The sequence below is a fragment of the Lutjanus erythropterus genome, chromosome 7 (assembly GCF_056507025.1).
Source record: "Lutjanus erythropterus isolate fLutEry1 chromosome 7, fLutEry1.hap2, whole genome shotgun sequence".
NCBI classification, from domain to species: Eukaryota; Metazoa; Chordata; class Actinopteri; order Lutjaniformes; family Lutjanidae; genus Lutjanus; species Lutjanus erythropterus.
The window spans coordinates 17,165,053-17,182,805 of record NC_139323.1 but is presented as its reverse complement, the minus strand read 5'-3'; the positions used below and the strand labels follow the sequence as shown (position 1 = coordinate 17,182,805).

Below are 17,753 nucleotides of genomic sequence, written 5' to 3'. Positions count from 1 at the left end.
ATCACCCTGTCAGGTCTCACTTTCTAGTTTCATGCCCCGACTTCCCCTCCTCTGACGTTGCACGTTCTCTCTCTGTCTAGTCTTCTCTTTGCGTCTGTCTCCCTCTTTCTATTTCCTTTCTCTTGCTCTTCTCTTCTCCCTCTCTAACAGCTGTTCCTCTGTTGTTTTTGTCATTAGTTCTCTGACTTAATGTCATACTCAGTGTAGCGAGCCTCTGGTGTATTAAAAGCTTTTGTTAACATTTCTTACTTACTGCTAAACAAAACTTTTATGGAGTCTTACTCCCTCTGGTGGTGAATGAGTTAACTGTCAAATTTTGTGACAACTACTCAATCTGCTTCATCTCTAATGCAGCTTCTCACTTACTTTCACCAATAGGGATGTGACCTTTAAATCTCAGCAAATATACAGTCAGATAAAATGATGAATAATATAACCTGGCTATTGTTCTCTATGTAATTTTGTCTTTGTATTTTTTCTACTCAGGGGTGAATTGTGAGATCAATGAAGATGACTGTGCCAGTAACCCCTGTGAGTACGGAGAGTGCCAGGATGGCATTAATGAGTACAAATGTGTGTGCACCCCAGGATATACAGGTATGTTTTACTGCAAGATACCCCATTAAAGTCAATCTGATAACAGCATAAAATGTCACAAAGTTAATGAGACAAAATAAAATAACCAAAAAAATTGAAATCAACATAGTATACAACTAATTCCATCTGAAATGCTCTCTGGTAGGAGATAAATGTGATGTGGAGATCGACGAGTGTCACTCAAACCCGTGTATGAGTGGGGGAACCTGCATCGACAAAGTCAACGGGTTCCAGTGCCTGTGCCCACCCAGCACCCACGGTCCTCTGTGCCTGTCTGGGACGGACCACTGTGCTCCTCAGCCTTGTGTGCATGGTGCATGTAATGAACAACAACATGGGTACGTTAATCTTCTACTGCTACTCGTGCTCTGAGATCTATCTGCCTTTATCTAATCTAATGCTTGAATTCAAGATTTGTTATTGTCATTGTACTGTGCAACACAACAATACAACAAAATTACGATGGCACTCCCTGACATTAGAAAAATTATTAGAGAACAACAGAAAAATAACAAAGAAAACAATATACAAATCTAAAAATATAAATTTATATAAAAGCATGAAATGTTTAAAAGCAAATGCAAATGATATATAAATTGATATAAATACAAGCAGCATACTCTTATTTAATTGCACAATGGAGAATTCAGTCAGTGGAGGTGGAATGTATGTGTGTATGTGTTTTAGTTTTGTGTGTAGTATTAGTGGGAATTTAAAAAGAAATAGAGTAAAACAACATTTGGGCTAAGAGCCAAATTATTTTTCTCATGTGTTTTTATTTTAATAGTTCTTCAATTTATTTAGTTGTGGAGGCCCCCTGAAGTTGGAACATTTCTTTCGGCTTTCCTTGCTGTCCAGATTTGCCCCTGCACAGCATAAAAACCTGCAGTATATGCCCAGCTCCTTTTTATATAATAATATAATATTCCAAGTAATAGTCAGGCTTGAATTGCTTGAATAGATGCTGGAGACAGCCTGCTGATATATTAGCATGTTGGCAATTTAACATTTTAAACTCTGCGTGCCTTTCTTTTGTTTAAAGGTACAATTGTGAGTGTGAACCTGGCTGGGAGGGACAACACTGTGACCAGCCAAAGGACGAGTGCCAGCCCAGTCCATGCCAAAATGGTGGCTCCTGTGTGGACCGACATAATGGCTACACCTGTCAGTGCCAGCCTGGATTTAAAGGTAATAATTATTTAATACATCAGCATATGTATTACTTAACAATCAATAGAAGAACCAGTATCAAATCCCTCCTCCTCTCTCCTTAGGTGTGAACTGTGAAAAGAACATCGATGAGTGTGCGTCTGGGCCCTGTCTGAACCAAGGCATTTGCATAGATGGAGTCAACAGTTACACCTGCCAATGTAGTCCGCCATACACAGGTCAGTGACATCACATTTCCACCACATCAGCATCCACTTGTTAGCATGTTATAGCAGTCACTGTAGCGGACACCTGAATATCATTGTAACAAGACTTTCAATCACGTGTTTTTTGTTTTTTTTTCACTCTTTTTATTGATTTTTCAACTTATAAACACACAGACAATAGAAAACAAACAAACAAACAAACCCCCCCAAACTGTAAGCGCTGCAACATATATATATGCACATATACGTAAAAAATTTAATATGTCAAAAGACAACAAGAGACAGGTAAATGAGTACAATCACGTGTTTTTTATCATCACTGACTTTTTGTGCAATGTGCAAACAGGTAAACATTGTGAGGTGGAACAGGTTCCCTGTGCCTCACATCCATGTGAGAAGGGAGGAGTGTGTCGTCCATCTGCAGACTACACCTCTTACACATGTCGATGTCCCGCTGGTTGGCAAGGTATCTGCAAAATATTGTCTTCTTATAATGTCTGTCTGAATTTGTGTGAGAGATGAAGGGGAACTGTGAGACTGTGTGACTGAGTGACTGAGAGCAAAGTCATTATCTATTATGATGTTTTGCTGTTAGATTGATTCTGTGCTAATCTTTGTTTGTTTGTGTAGGTACACGCTGCAATGAGGATGTGAATGAATGCAAAAAGAATCCTTGCAAAAATGGTGGTCGTTGCATAAACAGCCAAGGCAGCTACACATGTAAATGTCAGCCTGGATACAGTGGACACAACTGTCAGACAGACATCGATGACTGCTCACCCAGTGAGTTTCACTTCAGCAAATTCAGTTACTTGTCGGTGGCTGTACACACCCAATGATTCCTGCACTCCTGTATTCATGACAGCCGTGCATAATAATGCCTATTATATTTGACGGATCATTGGAGACTGAAGATATCCCAGTAGAAAGCAGCACAGAAACTCCACAGATATTGTGTTACACATGAGTATAAGCCTGCACACAATCTAAAAAAAACAAGACTTGATTTATTTTATTTTTCTTATGACTTCAGCCACGTTATTGGTGGTTTACTCATTGATAACACTGACTGCTACACATATTTAAATAAAATGCTTGTTCATGGACAGCCTCTCTCCCCCCCCTCGTAGACCCATGCCTGAATGGAGGCTCCTGTGTAGATGATGTTGGGAGTTTTTCCTGCAACTGCCTCCCGGGTTTTGAAGGGGATCGTTGTGAGATAGAGATAGACGAGTGCGCCAGCCTGCCCTGCAGGAATGGTGCCATCTGCCGGGACTACGTCAACAGCTTTGTGTGCGAGTGCCAACCAGGCTTTGATGGATTCCTGTGTGACAACAACATCCTTGAATGTACTGAGAGGTGAGCCATAAAACCAGTATTTTATTATCAGGCTTAATCATTGTTCTCTTCTGCAATTAATTCTTCCAGGATGGTTTCTACTCCATCTCCTGCAATGTCTGAAAAAGCTGAAGTTTAAGACTTGTAGACTGACCTCAACTGTATCTTTAAAGTATGTCTCCACACTACAGACAGAGTGATATATTAACCACTTCTTTCTTTATCTACTTCTCTCCAGCTCCTGTCTGAATAATGGGACTTGCATTGATGAAATCAACAGCTTCGATTGCCATTGCCGTCCTGGCTTTTACGGGACGTTCTGTGAGTACGAGCAGAATGAGTGTGACTCTCAGCCCTGTAAAAATGGAGGCACCTGCACTGATGGCCTGGGCACCTACCGCTGCACCTGCCCCGTAGGATACAATGGACAGAACTGCCAGGTAGGGTGCCTTGAGTGTCACTGCAAGTACTCAGAGTGGTTCTGCAGGTAACACGCATGAACTGGGTCGTTCGTGTTCTTAGTCAGTTTCTGGTAAAAGCCATTTAATATTTGATAACACTTAGAAAAATTAAAGTACTCACGGTCTAAGTATAGAGAGAGTTGTTTTCTGTATATATTTTCAAAGCCCTTTCAGGCAAATTTGTGATTTCTGTAATTCTTGGTCTATATAATACAAATTATTATTATTAATTTGATTCAGTTAGATGCACCCAAATGAAAATATCTTAACTCTTTAAGGTGACCGGATGTGGTTTAGTTCCTTCTCTGTGTGTAGCATTTATAGCCAACATTAACTCTTCTTTTTTATCTGCAGAACTATGTGAACCTGTGCAGCCAGGTGCGCTGTCACAATGGTGGCTCCTGCTCTCAGACAGCAGGAACCTCCTGGACCTGCCACTGTGCACATGGATGGACAGGACTTTACTGTGACGTCCCTAACAAGTCTTGCCAGGACACTGCTGCCATTGGAGGTGAGGAACTACTTCCTGTTTTGTTTACAACTAGCAAAAAAATCAACACGAGAGAAGTTGCATCAGAGCTAAACAAACATTTAACTGATGTTCACATGTAGCCTGACAAAGATAATTTTGTTTCATTAATTAATTCACTTTGTGCACCTCTACCAAATTACTGCAGGTCTAGAAGTGGAAAGTGTGTGTAAGTATGGCGGGCGGTGTGTGAATGTGGGTAATTCCCACAAGTGTGAGTGCCAGCCAGGATACACAGGCAGCTACTGCACGGAGATGGTCGATGAGTGCAAGTCAAACCCTTGTCGCAACGGCGCTACATGCAAGGATTATCAGGGCACATATGAATGTATAGTAAGTACAATCTCAGCTGTTCTTGAACGGATGTGTTTGTGGTGTTCATTGTTTTATAGCCTGTATGTTTCATATTTTGTATTAAATGCGCAGAAGCAGCAATTCTGTAAAAACACACAAAACTTTTGTCCTCTCATCTCATTGCTCCAGTGTAAACCAGGCTTCCAGGGGGTGAACTGTGAGTACGATGTTGATGAATGCCACTCTAAACCCTGCCTCCATGGAGGAACTTGCATCAACCTCATCAACCGATTCACCTGTGTCTGTCCACCTGGAACACATGGTAAGTGTGGCTTCTTGCATACGTACATGAATACACACACAGAGGGATGATGTTAAACATTGCCCTTTAAAGATTCATAAGGCAGCTTTGAGACTCCTCCTATGAATTAGCAAAAACTTAAAATGGATAGTTTGGATTATTTGATGTCTGCTTGTATGAGGTACTTGCCAATGGTCAGGTATTAACTACAGTAGACCAAAAACATCTGGTTCTGCAAGGTAAAATGACTGATTTCATCTGTGCAATTTGGTTGGTTTGGGGTGATAATGATAATTGGCCTGTACACTTAAACTTATCTTGATGTTATTTATTTATTTATTTATTTTTTATGTACAACTTTTCCAGCGGCTAAAATACTTTGTAATGATCTTATTTACTGCAGGTAATACATTGACTATTGACATGTACCTCATACAACCCACATCAAAAAATCCAAACTATCCCTTAATTTTGGAGTTTATTTAGTTGGAATTGAGGTTCCCCCAGTGAGAAAGAAATGTTGGTGTATTTTGTATAAAAATCAAACAACTGTTATATACTAGTAGGATTACCCCGGGATGTCTCTGAAAATTACATGAAGAACTCATAAAATGCTCACTTGAAAAAAGTTGTATTACTTTATGTGATGCATACAGTGACACGCGTCTGGTCTCTGCTCCGTAGGGCTCCAGTGTGAAGTGAATGTAGATGACTGTGCCCCCAAGCCAGGCTCCTGGCAACCGCGTTGTCTCAATGGGGGACAGTGTGTGGATGGTGTGGGCCGTTACACGTGCTCCTGCCCTCCGGGATACGTTGGAGAACACTGTGAGGGGGATCTCAATGAATGCCTGTCTGGGCCCTGCCACTCCCCCGGCAGCCTCGACTGTGTGCAGCTGATCAACGATTACCAGTGTCGCTGTCGTCTTGGATACACAGGTACATATTTATTAGCTGCTCAAAGAGCACCAGAGAACACCATATTTAGCCATTTTGTATGTTAGAAGCACAACAAAGCATTAGTGTTTTTGTATAAGCAACATATTTCAGTTGTTAATTATTTCTTTTCTTGTATAACTTTATCTTTTTCCCCCGCCCTCTTTCCACAGGTCGTCATTGTGAGTCCATGGTGGATCTGTGTCTGTCCAAGCCATGCCACAATGGTGGTGTCTGCTCTATGAACATGACCTCTGTACATGGCTACACCTGCTCCTGCTTAGCTGTAAGTTTCTTTAATGTCTGGCATTATAAGATTACATGGTTTTAAGCAGTTTTTCTCCTTTTATGCTCACATCCTGAACAGAACATTTTCTATTAATTTCTGCAAGCAGGCTTTACGATGCCGTTTTTCCATGCTCTATAGTAATTTGATTATAAGTAGGGTAATGTTATGCTTTAAGACTGATGTGCTTGTCAGTCTGTCAAATAATTATAGTATAACATAGTTCTGCTTATTGTCCTGTGTTATGATTTTTGCGCATATGTGACAAAGTTCACAGCGTGGAACAGGATGCAAAAAAAAAACCCAAAAAAACAACAGTAACACTGATGCTCCTCCATTTTCTTGACTTATTCCAACCTCCATGGCTGAAGCCACTATGGAAGTGCCAAAAACAGTTCCTTGAATGTCCACTAGAGGCCCATATTAAAATGTCCAACTTAACAGCAGAATGATTTTGGCCTCTATAGCTAATTTCCTTGTTCACGACAACTGCAAAGGGGGTGAATTTTTTAATAACTCGCCTTTTTGAATTATATTAATGCTTAAAATTATTCATAATCAAGGGTGTGCCTGCTTTGAGAGAGTGCTGCCACAGATGGTTAGCCTCTAGTTAGCTAGTTCATTCGGCTGCCTCACTTCCATTCAGACAGCACCTCTTTGTCTATTTTTGAATTAGCTGGGAGTTGGCGGAGCCAGGCATAGCAAAGATGTTGATGGCCTGACCCACCACACTCTACTATTTATTATACTGTCATTATTATATTTAATTATTATATGTTGTCCTTATATTTTCCACTCATATCGTCATTAGGCTCTTGACTAACGTACCTCCATCCAGACTCAGCTATCAAACAGTAAATGTTAACTCTAATAAAATAAATTAATAAATAAAACAGGATACTGTGAGCTATGTTAAATGTATCATTTTGATTTTGTGATAGAAAGAAGGTTTAAAACACAAGTTGAAAGTCTTTGAGGATACTGGGTCCATCTCATTTATCTGTCTGCTCACAGTTATTTTTTCTATATAAATGCACTGAGTGCCTTTAGAAGAATATGCAAGTGGACAGGTGATAGTTTTTTCCTTTGCTTTTCTCTCACACTAGAACAAAGATCTTTTCACACTAAATGCTTGTTTTTCTCTACACTAACCTCTTGCTCCCTTTCTCATTCTCATGCTTGCTTCAGAAGGCCACACCGTGGCTCAGGTATGGTAGACAAGCAGCAGATTTTTAGGAGAATTTAGATGTAGTTTTTGGTAGTTGGTTTCAGTAAATGTCAGCTGCTGCCTTTACAAAGGTTCATCCAAGCCTTACATTACTGTGACACTTCAGCAACATATTATGTCTTATAGGGCTTTACTGGGTTCAACTGTGGCGAAATAGAAGGCTACAGTTGTGCAAAACTACGATGCCAGAACGGTGGGCGCTGTGTGGAGCCCCGAGATGGCCAGCTGTACTGCCAGTGCCCGCCAGGCTTCAGCGGGCCTCACTGTGAGAATGAACATAAGTGTCCATGGACCTGCCAGAATGGAGGAACCTGCGTGAAAGACCCATCCAACCCATACCTGTACAGCTGCCGCTGTCCCATGCACTTCTCCGGACGATACTGTCAGAACAAAGTACGGCCATCAGGCCCTCCTACATGCCCCTACGTGCAGTGTGAGCAGCATTCAGGGGATAAAGTGTGTGACGACCAGTGTAACAACCATGAATGTCAGTGGGATGGAGGAGACTGCTCACTCAACTGGCAACAGCCGTGGATTAACTGCACCGCCAGCGTTGCCTGCTGGGATCTGTTTAAGAATGGACGCTGTGATAAGGAGTGTGACACCCCTGGGTGCCTCTTTGATGGCTTTGAGTGCCAGGAGAAGGAGGAGTGCAAGTATGTGACCCTGCCTTTTATTTTGTCATTGCTATTGTAGTTGCCTATAAAATCCAAAGAGTTTTTAAAGAGAGAGTTCAGATAATTTGATGTGGAGTTGTATGAGATACAGTGAATTACCTAAAGTAGATGATGATCAGTATGCCACTAGTTTTGAGAGGCTGAGAGGAGCACAAGCACAGAACCCTAAGCAATGAACCGCTGTGGACATTGTTAGCAACAAAAGGTATTTAAGTCAATTAAAAAAGGTTCACCTAAAAAAATCAATATCAGTTGAATTGTATGCTATGTTTAGAGTATTTTCATTGCTTTACTTTGCTCTCAGACAACCTTGTCTGACCAGAAACCACCCTCATATAAGCCAAATATTGCTCTCTCAATCTGTTGTTTTGTTTGTGTTAACGTGAAGGATTCACTGAAGTCACATAATAACATAAACAGACTAACACATCATAGCCCAGCAGATCATGTGTTCTGTGAGATTAATTTACTGATTCCACCCATGGACTTCAAGTTGGTTTGGAAAGGGCAATATCTGGTTTATTCAACAGCAGTTTCCCATTGGAAAGGGCTGTCTGACGGCAAGGTGAAGAATAAAAAATATTCTATATATATAGCTTACACTTTTTTTTTCAGTGGACATTTTTAAGTGGCTAAAATCTGTTTAGCTGCTGATCCTAGCTACAGCAGTTGATTGCTTAGCTTCCATGTCGGTGCATCTCTCTGCTTCTCCAAACTGGAGGCATGCCAACCATCATCTGCTGTAGATAACACTATCACATGAAATAATCCTCTAAACCACATCACTAATCAGTCTTCCTCCTTACACTGTGTATTTCTAGGTATGACAAATACTGCGCAGACCACTATAGTAACAACATCTGTGACCGGAGCTGCTACATGGAGGCTTGTGGCTGGGATGGCCTGGACTGTTCTACTGACACCCCAGCCAAACTTGCGGTTGGCACTCTGGTTATCGTGGTCCGGCTTCAACCTACGGAGCTACTTGGAGACTTGAGGGGTTTCTTACGCTACCTGGGAGCCCTGCTGCACACCAGCGTGCAGGTGAAGCACAATGACAAAAACGTGCCAATGGTGTACCCTTACTATGGCGAAGAGGAGGAGCCTGGACGACAAGCACAGAGGAGCAGAAGCAAGCGGGAGCTGGAGAGGGAGGTTGTTGGGTAAGGAGAGTTCATGATGTGACACTAGCATAATTTCTCAACTTTCAAGCTCTCACATAATAGCAGCTTGAAATGAAAGCCCAATTAACTGTGTTTCATTAACCGTCTTTGTTGGTCCAGGTCTGTGGTGCACTTGGAAATAGATAACCGTGAATGTGCTCAGAGCTCTGTTGATTGTTTCTCCAACACTGATGAGGCTGCGTCCTTCATCGCAGCGGCACACATCAAGGCTGAACTGCCATACCCTCTAGTGTCTGTTACAAGTAAGTACACATGTCTTTCAGTGGTTAATGGAATTTTAACTGGTTTGAGGTAAAAACCAACATCAAATAAAGTCAAACAAATTGATATTCCTTCAGGTAACCCGGCAGATCCAGCAGTGACGCCTCCTGTGTTTTACCTGATTGGAGTGGCAGTGGTTATTATTCTGCTTATCCTGGTGCTGGGGATGCTAGCAGCGAAGAGGAAACATAAACATGGTGTTCTTTGGCTGCCTGATGGCTTCTTGGCCACAAAAAATGATAAGAGGAGAGAGCCTGTCGGACAGGATGACTTTGACATGAAGTGAGTAGATTTATAACTTGTAACTGTCATTTTTCAACATAGACCCAGTTTTCCTATGTTTTTATTTCTGTTTTTGACTAATGGGGACAACAGTTTTTGAAAGTGATCCACTAAGCTACAACGTTATGCCTCCAGGCAACTGCACAAGTCCAGTAAAATGCTTGTTTTTTCCGCATACAGGCTCAGATTTTTTTCTGACATTATGGATAGGATTGCTACAGAGTGAGACCTCTTTCAATCATGCAGAAACAACTGCCTGATTGCTATGGCCAAACTAACCAAACTCTTTTTGCGAAACTGTAATGTAAATCATCATAATTCAAATTCTACACAAAACGAAATCAAAATTAAACTCACCAAAAACATCTTCGGTCATCCTCAAACAATCACCAGCTCTTGTTTGGTCAAAGTAAACCCCTAACCACATTAGATGTGAAAATATTCTGGCTCTACGTGCTGTTTTCCAGACTAATTCTCAGATGTCTGACTTCCCTCTTACTTCTCTATGGTGATGCTTGCATATCTAACTTGGTAAATAAAGGGTGTATTTTAACCAAACCACAGCTGGTGATTGTTGTAACAGTGGACTTTTTTCTCATTTCTGTCAATTTTGAAAGCATGGTAACTACCGAAACCAATTTCAAAATTGTTGTCCCAATTAGTCACTTAGACACAAAAACACTGAATCTACCCTTTGAAACCAAGATACTGTGTGATAATACTGTACATATACAGGATACTGGGTTAGAATTCTTACCAGAGTCAAATGTAGGATTTGTCAGACTATGTGGAAAATGTGGGCAGAGAAAGCGAAGTCTTCTTCCAACTGTTGAAATCTTTGTGTAAGATACTCTATGTTAACAGCTCAATGGCATCAGTAGAAGACTGTGGTTGTTCTGGCCAGCTCCCAGTGATCAATACTGGTGTGTGATTGAGCATGAAACAGAGCATAGCTGGAACATAGCATGTATTCTGTGTCCTGGAATAAAGATAAACAAAGTGAAATGTTGCTGTCATACAAACTTTTGCTTTTTTCTCACATCAGGAATTTCAAGACCCAGGATGGAGCCATGATTGATGGAGGTCAGAGTCAGAGATGGCTGGAAGACGACGTCCCATCCAAGAAACCAAGAGTAAGTGAATTGAGAAAGGGAAAAAAGAGTTGTTCAAATAAAGCTGATGGATGAGAGTAGTTTAAATTAAATCGGGCAAGAAATGTTTGGAACATGAGATATGGTTTTCGGTTGTGAATGCTGTTTCAAGGTCTTTTGTTTTTTACAGACCGAAGACAAACCCTTGCTGCCCATCGCTATGGATGGAGGCGTTGACCGACGGGAGTGGACCCTGCAGCATCGCAAGGCCGCTGACATCACCCTCACTCCCCCACAGGCAGACCTGGATGCTGACTGTCTGGATGTTAACGTCAAGGGACCTGGTGAGAAAAATGCACTTGATAACATTTATATCTGATTTATTTTCAGTCGTTTCTTTAATTAATGAATTTCTCCTTCCTTAGATGGCTTCACTCCACTGATGTTGGCATCACTGCGTAATGGTGGAGGGCCGGACTGCAGCCTGCACGGAGAAGAGGAGGAAGAGAGCGGAGGAGACGAACCAGGACCGAGTGTCATCTCGGACCTGATCGCTCAGGGTGCTTCCTTGATGGCTCAGACCGACCGTACAGGAGAAACGGCGCTCCACCTGGCTGCCCGCTATGCCAGGGCTGATGCTGCTAAGAGACTGCTGGACGCTGGAGCTGATCCCAACGCTCATGACAACATGGGCAGAACTCCGCTGCATGCTGCCGTGGCGGCTGATGCCCAGGGAGTCTTCCAGGTGAGACAAGTGTTTGATCAGAAATGCTTATAAACTTGAGATGAATTTAAAAGTAGTTCATTTGGTTTTGACAGACACCAATTCCATCATTATAATTACTAATTTAAAGGGAGAATTCAGATTATTTGAAGTTTGATCGATAGTCACTGCTGTTACTTAGAGTAGATGGAGGTTTGAAGAAGCAGAGAGGAGTACCAGCAGAAAACCTAAGCAATGTACTGCCAAGGTCAACAACAGAGGGTATTTTAGCCACTTAAAAAGATCCAGATAAAAAAAATAGTATCACTTTAAGTGTACACAATATTTAAAGTATTTTCACCGTTTTACTTTGCCTTTAGCCTTTTCTGATGGGAAACCGCAATTTTATAAACACAGTGTCACTCTTTCCAAACCAACCAGATTCCATGGATTCAAAAAATGAGTAATTTTACCTCACAAATCACAGGAGTTGCTGTTGTACATCTTCCTCGATCTGTTAGTTTGTGTGTGTACATAGCAGTATTTGGCTTATGGCTAATTCCTATCTGAAGAGGGTATCTGGCGGCCCTATAGTTTGGTTGGTAGAGTGTGTGTCCCATGTACAGAGGCTGTCAATCATCTGCAGCGGCCGCCGGTTTGACTCCTGCCTTCGGCCCTTTCTTGCATGTTATCCCCTGACTTGCTACCCCCCTTTCCTGTCTGCTCTTCAGCTTTCCTATTGAATAAAGGCAAAAAGCCTGAAACATAACCTTAAAAATAAAAAAAAGAAAAGTAAAGCGGAGAAAATATTCTAAATATAGAGTACACTTATACTGATATTGATTTGTATGTTTAGGGGTACCTATTTTAAGTGGCTAAAATACTTGTCATTGCTGACCATGTCCACAGCTGCTCGTCACTTAACTTCCATGCCGGTGCCCCTCTCTGCTTCTCCAAACTGTGTGAATACCGCAGCTTGTGAATACACTGACCATTGATAAATACCTCAAGCAACCCAACATTAAATGTCTCTTTTACTGAAGTCATACACAAAGTTAAAGTTTTGAATCCTATGAACAGATAATTACATGTGAAATTTGCATCACTGTGATCTGTCTTGAATTCATCATATCACCTTTGTCTGTATCTTCATCTTCTCCCAGATTCTGATCCGTAATCGTGCAACAGAACTTGATGCCCGCATGAATGACGGTACTACTCCACTGATCCTGGCAGCCAGGCTAGCTGTGGAGGGCATGGTGGAGGAGCTGATCCACTGCCATGCTGACATCAATGCTGTCGACGACCATGGTCAGCAAGCTTTTCATATGTTTACTCTTCCGTTGGTCTTATTTTTGTAACAGCTGTCTGGTGTATGAATCACAGCAGGTCATGTGTGCAGGTATTTTGATCACAAAAGTGCTCGTATGAAACTGCAATATTAGCATGGGCGGTTTTGTTAGTAAGTAGTCAGGATATGCTTCTAGATTAGATCCATCCATCAAGTGTGCAAGTGATGGTTCCATCCTTTAAAACCTAGTTACGTAAAAACAAATGAAGAGCTCTGATTAGTAAAAGAAAAGTATATATGAATGGAATGAAACTGAAAAAAGGCCATTCAGTTGTACCAGTTTGATTCGGGTTGACATTGATGTGTTTCTTTGTCTTTCATCTCCCTCCCAACATTTTAGGTAAATCCGCTCTGCACTGGGCAGCTGCAGTTAATAATGTGGAGGCAACGCTTGTGCTTTTGAAGAATGGAGCCAACCGTGACATGCAAGACAATAAGGTTTGTTCTTGTATTTTCATTTATGATAATGCAGGCTATTGTTCCTTAGTTTTGTTTTTTTCTTATGAATACTGTATATGCAGTGGTGAAACAATAATAAAGATTCAAACAAAAGTAAAAAAAAGGTACCTTGCTGAAAATGGTCAACCATTTGTTACCTATTACAAATCTTCTAAAGCAAAAGTCAATAACAGTTATTTGAAAAGTCATATTTTAGCCATATCAAATTTACCCATCAGAATTTTTTTTCCAAATGTATTAGCTGTTTCTTAAATGCACAGATTGACACCTGCAGTTTGCTTTGTGTTCACACAGAATTATTAAAAATGAATCAATTCTATTTGGTAATTCTATTGGACAGTTTTGGTGATTGCCATCTTGCATCATCAGGACCAATGTGTGTGGGACAGTCTGAAGTATATTTATGTTATTTTATGTCACAAAGAACTCATGAAGCACCCTAATTTGAGACTGCCCACAGAAACCTCTCAAACCAGGCCTGTATAACTTCACTTGTTGGATGTTGATCCATATGTTCAGTTAAACAGTTATATTCTATCCAAAATATGGCCAAGTACAGTTTCCATCTCTGTTTAAACGTACGATCCTGTCAAGCTTAAGTTTGTTTGTCTGGCAGAGCGTATTGGATTAAAATTTTAAAGTAATGTCATCAAGAAGACAAACTGAGTAAAACACAAATACGAAAAAATAAATAGCATATAAGTACATTAAAATCATTTCTACTCTATTATTCTACAACACTAAATGTACTGTACCTAACAAAACTGTAAACAAAGTCCACTGTTTTCAGATATGTTAATGAATTTGTCCTTTATATTACACATTGCACAGAGTTGCATATTGATCATTTCCTGTATTTCCTCCAGGAGGAGACGCCACTGTTTCTTGCAGCCAGAGAAGGCAGCTTCGAGGCAGCTCAGGTTCTCCTTGACCACTACTCCAACCGTGACATCACCGATCACCTGGATCGGTTGCCTCGTGACACCGCTCAAGAGCGTATGCATCACGACATAGTGCGTCTGCTGGACCAGTACAATCTGGTTCACAGTCCACACAACGGGCCTAACCACATGGGTGGAGGAGGAAACTCCTCTGTTATGTGCGGGGCCAACGGAGCAGGTTTCATCGGCATGCGCCCTGGCCCACAGGGGAAGAAGAGCAGACGGGGCGGTGGCGGAGCGAAGATGGGAGGTGTCGGTGGGGGAGCGAAGGAACTGAAAGACATGAAGGCGAAGAGAAGAAAGAAACCTGCTGGAGGAGACGGGCCAGGCGTGGGTGCCGCAGTGGGAGGAGGAAGCGGAGGAGGAGCGGGAGGAGGGAGCACGAATGGTGTCAAGGCCGCAGGAGGACTTCCAGAGAGCTCTGTCACCATGTCACCTGTCGATTCCCTGGAATCGCCACATTCATACGCGGGCGACGTGTCTGGCGCCGTCTCCACCACAGCAAACTCTCCTCCCCTCCTGAGCAGCCCCACCTCCAGACAGATGCTGCCCCCTGTCAGCCACATGCTGGGGCAGCAGCAGGGGTGGGTTGGCATGACCAAGCACGGCTACAGTGGCCACATGTTCGGCCTTGTGCCGCACCAGATGGGCGGATCTCACCCTGGCATGAGCCAACACCATGGCCAGGGCCAGATGCTGACACCCATGAACGTCACCATGAGCAGAGAGCAGCTGCCACCCATCGTCACGTTCCAGATGATGGCGCCTGGTGGCGGCCAGGCCATGCTGAAGCAGCCTCAGCCGGGGCAGGTACAAGTCACACAGTCCCAGGGGCAGAACCAGAGCCAGGGTCACTCCCAGCAGGCACCGGGCCACCTCCACTGCTCCCAGAGCATGATGTACCAGATGCCTGAGCAGATGAGCATGGCACACAGCCTTTCCCACACCCTGCAGCACCCCCACACCGTCAGCCACAGCAGCCACGGGGGCATTGAGGGCCAATCTCGGCCACTGCCCTCCTATCCGCCCATGCAGAGCCCCGTGGATAAGTACCCCACCCCGCCCTCCCAACACAGCTACACCACCGCCGGCTCAGAGGGCACCACCCCCGGCCACTCTGCCCACCCGCCCAGTGAGCACCCTTATCTCACCCCTTCACCTGAATCCCCCGACCCCTGGTCGTCCTCTTCGCCACACTCCAACTCGGACTGGTCTGATGTCACCACCAGCCCCACCCCCCTGGGCAACCCCCACCACACACTGCCGTCTTCACACCACACACACATTCCAGAGCAGGTACAGCTGCAGCCGCAGTCGCAGCAGATGCAGCAGGCCTCTCAACAGCAGCAGCTCGGAAACATGCAGGTGTTTGCGTAGGCCGGTCAGAGGAGAGCAGAAACTGACTGACTGTGGGGTTCTGTGTAGTAAATAACAACACATAGTAACTCGTTAATTCTCTTTGTTTGTTCTTCATTATGATAATCGGTCACCTCCCCTTTTATGTTTTCTTCTCCTCTTTGCACTTAAAAAAAACTGTATAGTTTCTAAAACGTTGTTGAGTATTATCAGCTAGAAAGCAAAAGTTCTCAATACCAAAAAGCGTGGAGTAAGCCGTTTGTCACAAGCTAAAATCAGTTTAGTGCCTTCGATCCCAGCTGAGCGTCCTCAGCTCTCTGTGGGCCAAGTCGAGACTTTTCTTTCCGGCCTTTGGCACCCAAACACAAACTGTTTATTGAGGGATCATCGAGGAACTGCCGACCAGATGGCTGCCAGCTGGTATTGCATCAGACAAACAGACTGTTGAGATGGACACTGAGATGGGGCAGAGGACGCTCTGCATTGAGATTGTCTGTTTGTGAGGACATTGTTGTTTTGTTCTGCTATATGCTATCTTTATTTTTTGTTTAATGTGATAAGCCTGCCAATACTAACTCCTCATCGAAACCATTCACTCAACTTTTTTAATACGATGGGTCACGTTCAGTTGATGCTTTAATTTAGCAAAACTACCTAGTTGTTGCCTTGTGTTTTTTTACTCATGCATTTTGTAAATGTGCTAAAGGGGGAATTTTATAAAATGCTGTTGCATGACTAGAAAGACAAAACACCAAGAAAATTATATAGAAATGCACAGATGCATCTTTTTCTAAATGGCTCTACATTTGTGCAAACAGGGGTTAGGATTAAAGGGATAGTTCAGATCATTTGGTGTAGGGTTGTATGACATACACATAGTCGGTGTATTGTAGTCAGTGAACAGGTCAGCAACAAAAGGTATTTTAGCCACTTTAAAGAAAGGCCAATCTAAATAAATCAGTATCATTTTAAGTGTACACTATATCTAGAATATTTTCACCGCTTTACTTTTCCATCAGATAGTCTTGTCTGATGGGAAACTGCTGTTATACAAGCCAAATATTACTGTCTCCAAACAACTAAACTCCAAAGGTGAAAGCAGCCATTTTAGCTCGCAGAACAATGTATGCAGTTTGGTTGGTTTGGAGAGAGCGATATTTAGCGTATGTAATGGCAATCTCCCATCAGTAAAGGCTACCTAATGACAAACTAAAGTGGAGAAAATCTTCTAAATATAGCACACACTTAAACTGATACTGATCTGTTTATATGTGCCTTTTTTAAGTGGCTAAAATGTCCTGTCCACAGCAGTTTATTGCTTAGCGTCCATGCTGGTACTCAACTCTGCGTCTCCTAAACGGGACAGTTAGGCTATCAACAAGTACCTCATACAGCACTACATCAAATAACCCAAACTATCCCTTTAAATGTATTTACTGCATTGATTACAATTCATAGATATTAGTGTTTCCCATCAAACATTATCTGTCTGAATAGTTTTTACTTGCACGCTGTAGGTGCAGTGAGAACACAGTGTATTGGCCGTGTTTTAAAGGTAGTTACTGTTACAGAAATACAAGAGTTTATTTGAAAACCAAATCAGAGTTTGTTTGGATGCAGTTAATCTTTTTGTGTCTGCCATAGACGTTGCCACTATACTTAATGTGTTGTTGAGGGATTCATTCAGAAGCTTGACAAACTTTATGCAAATACATACATTAGTTTGAGTATGTTGTAAGATGAACTGTACATAGACTTGCAGCACATTCTGCTCATTATTACTGAGTTTGATTCGGCAAAGACATGTTGACTTGTTTTGTTTTTTTATATGAATTCTGTTCGCACTTCTTGAATGATTCTGAATGTTACAGAGGTGCATGTTTTTACATTTATAAACTGCCTCTTTCTAAACGTTTTCTCTTCCTAAATCATTTAACCAGTTTTGCCTTTTGCTTAACTACAATCAGTGTATCTGTGCACCTTTTAATTGTCATGATTCATAAACCAAGTCTGGAGGGGAGTGAGGTTTAAAGAAAGTATTTTTATTTCATCTTCCTTCTTAAAGTTGATGTTGATCATAGCTTTGTCTGACTGCTCTGTAAACA

The 17,753-nt window shown here is 42.3% G+C and overlaps 1 protein-coding gene across 2 annotated transcripts in view; it reads left to right on the top strand.

The window, feature by feature from the left end:
- The window catches only part of notch2 (notch receptor 2), a 54,037-nt gene extending 37,801 nt beyond the window's left edge, over window positions 1–16,236 (top strand). The window contains exons 13-35 of one of the 2 annotated variants that reach the window (XM_084722968.1): window positions 487–597; window positions 743–935; window positions 1,640–1,785; window positions 1,872–1,985; window positions 2,320–2,439; window positions 2,604–2,756; window positions 3,104–3,332; window positions 3,550–3,751; window positions 4,127–4,283; window positions 4,450–4,634; window positions 4,785–4,917; window positions 5,581–5,832; window positions 6,003–6,115; window positions 7,470–7,999; window positions 8,842–9,183; window positions 9,304–9,446; window positions 9,519–9,747; window positions 10,793–10,880; window positions 11,029–11,182; window positions 11,264–11,583; window positions 12,705–12,852; window positions 13,233–13,330; window positions 14,218–16,236. In XM_084722968.1, coding sequence (XP_084579094.1) covers window positions 487–597; window positions 743–935; window positions 1,640–1,785; window positions 1,872–1,985; window positions 2,320–2,439; window positions 2,604–2,756; window positions 3,104–3,332; window positions 3,550–3,751; window positions 4,127–4,283; window positions 4,450–4,634; window positions 4,785–4,917; window positions 5,581–5,832; window positions 6,003–6,115; window positions 7,470–7,999; window positions 8,842–9,183; window positions 9,304–9,446; window positions 9,519–9,747; window positions 10,793–10,880; window positions 11,029–11,182; window positions 11,264–11,583; window positions 12,705–12,852; window positions 13,233–13,330; window positions 14,218–15,669 — 5,612 coding nt within the window. In that variant the 3' untranslated portion in view covers window positions 15,670–16,236. The remainder of the gene's footprint in view (window positions 1–486; window positions 598–742; window positions 936–1,639; window positions 1,786–1,871; window positions 1,986–2,319; window positions 2,440–2,603; window positions 2,757–3,103; window positions 3,333–3,549; window positions 3,752–4,126; window positions 4,284–4,449; window positions 4,635–4,784; window positions 4,918–5,580; window positions 5,833–6,002; window positions 6,116–7,469; window positions 8,000–8,841; window positions 9,184–9,303; window positions 9,447–9,518; window positions 9,748–10,792; window positions 10,881–11,028; window positions 11,183–11,263; window positions 11,584–12,704; window positions 12,853–13,232; window positions 13,331–14,217) is intronic. The other variant, XM_084722969.1, reaches the window with a different exon arrangement.
- Window positions 16,237–17,753: the final 1,517 nt, after the last annotated feature.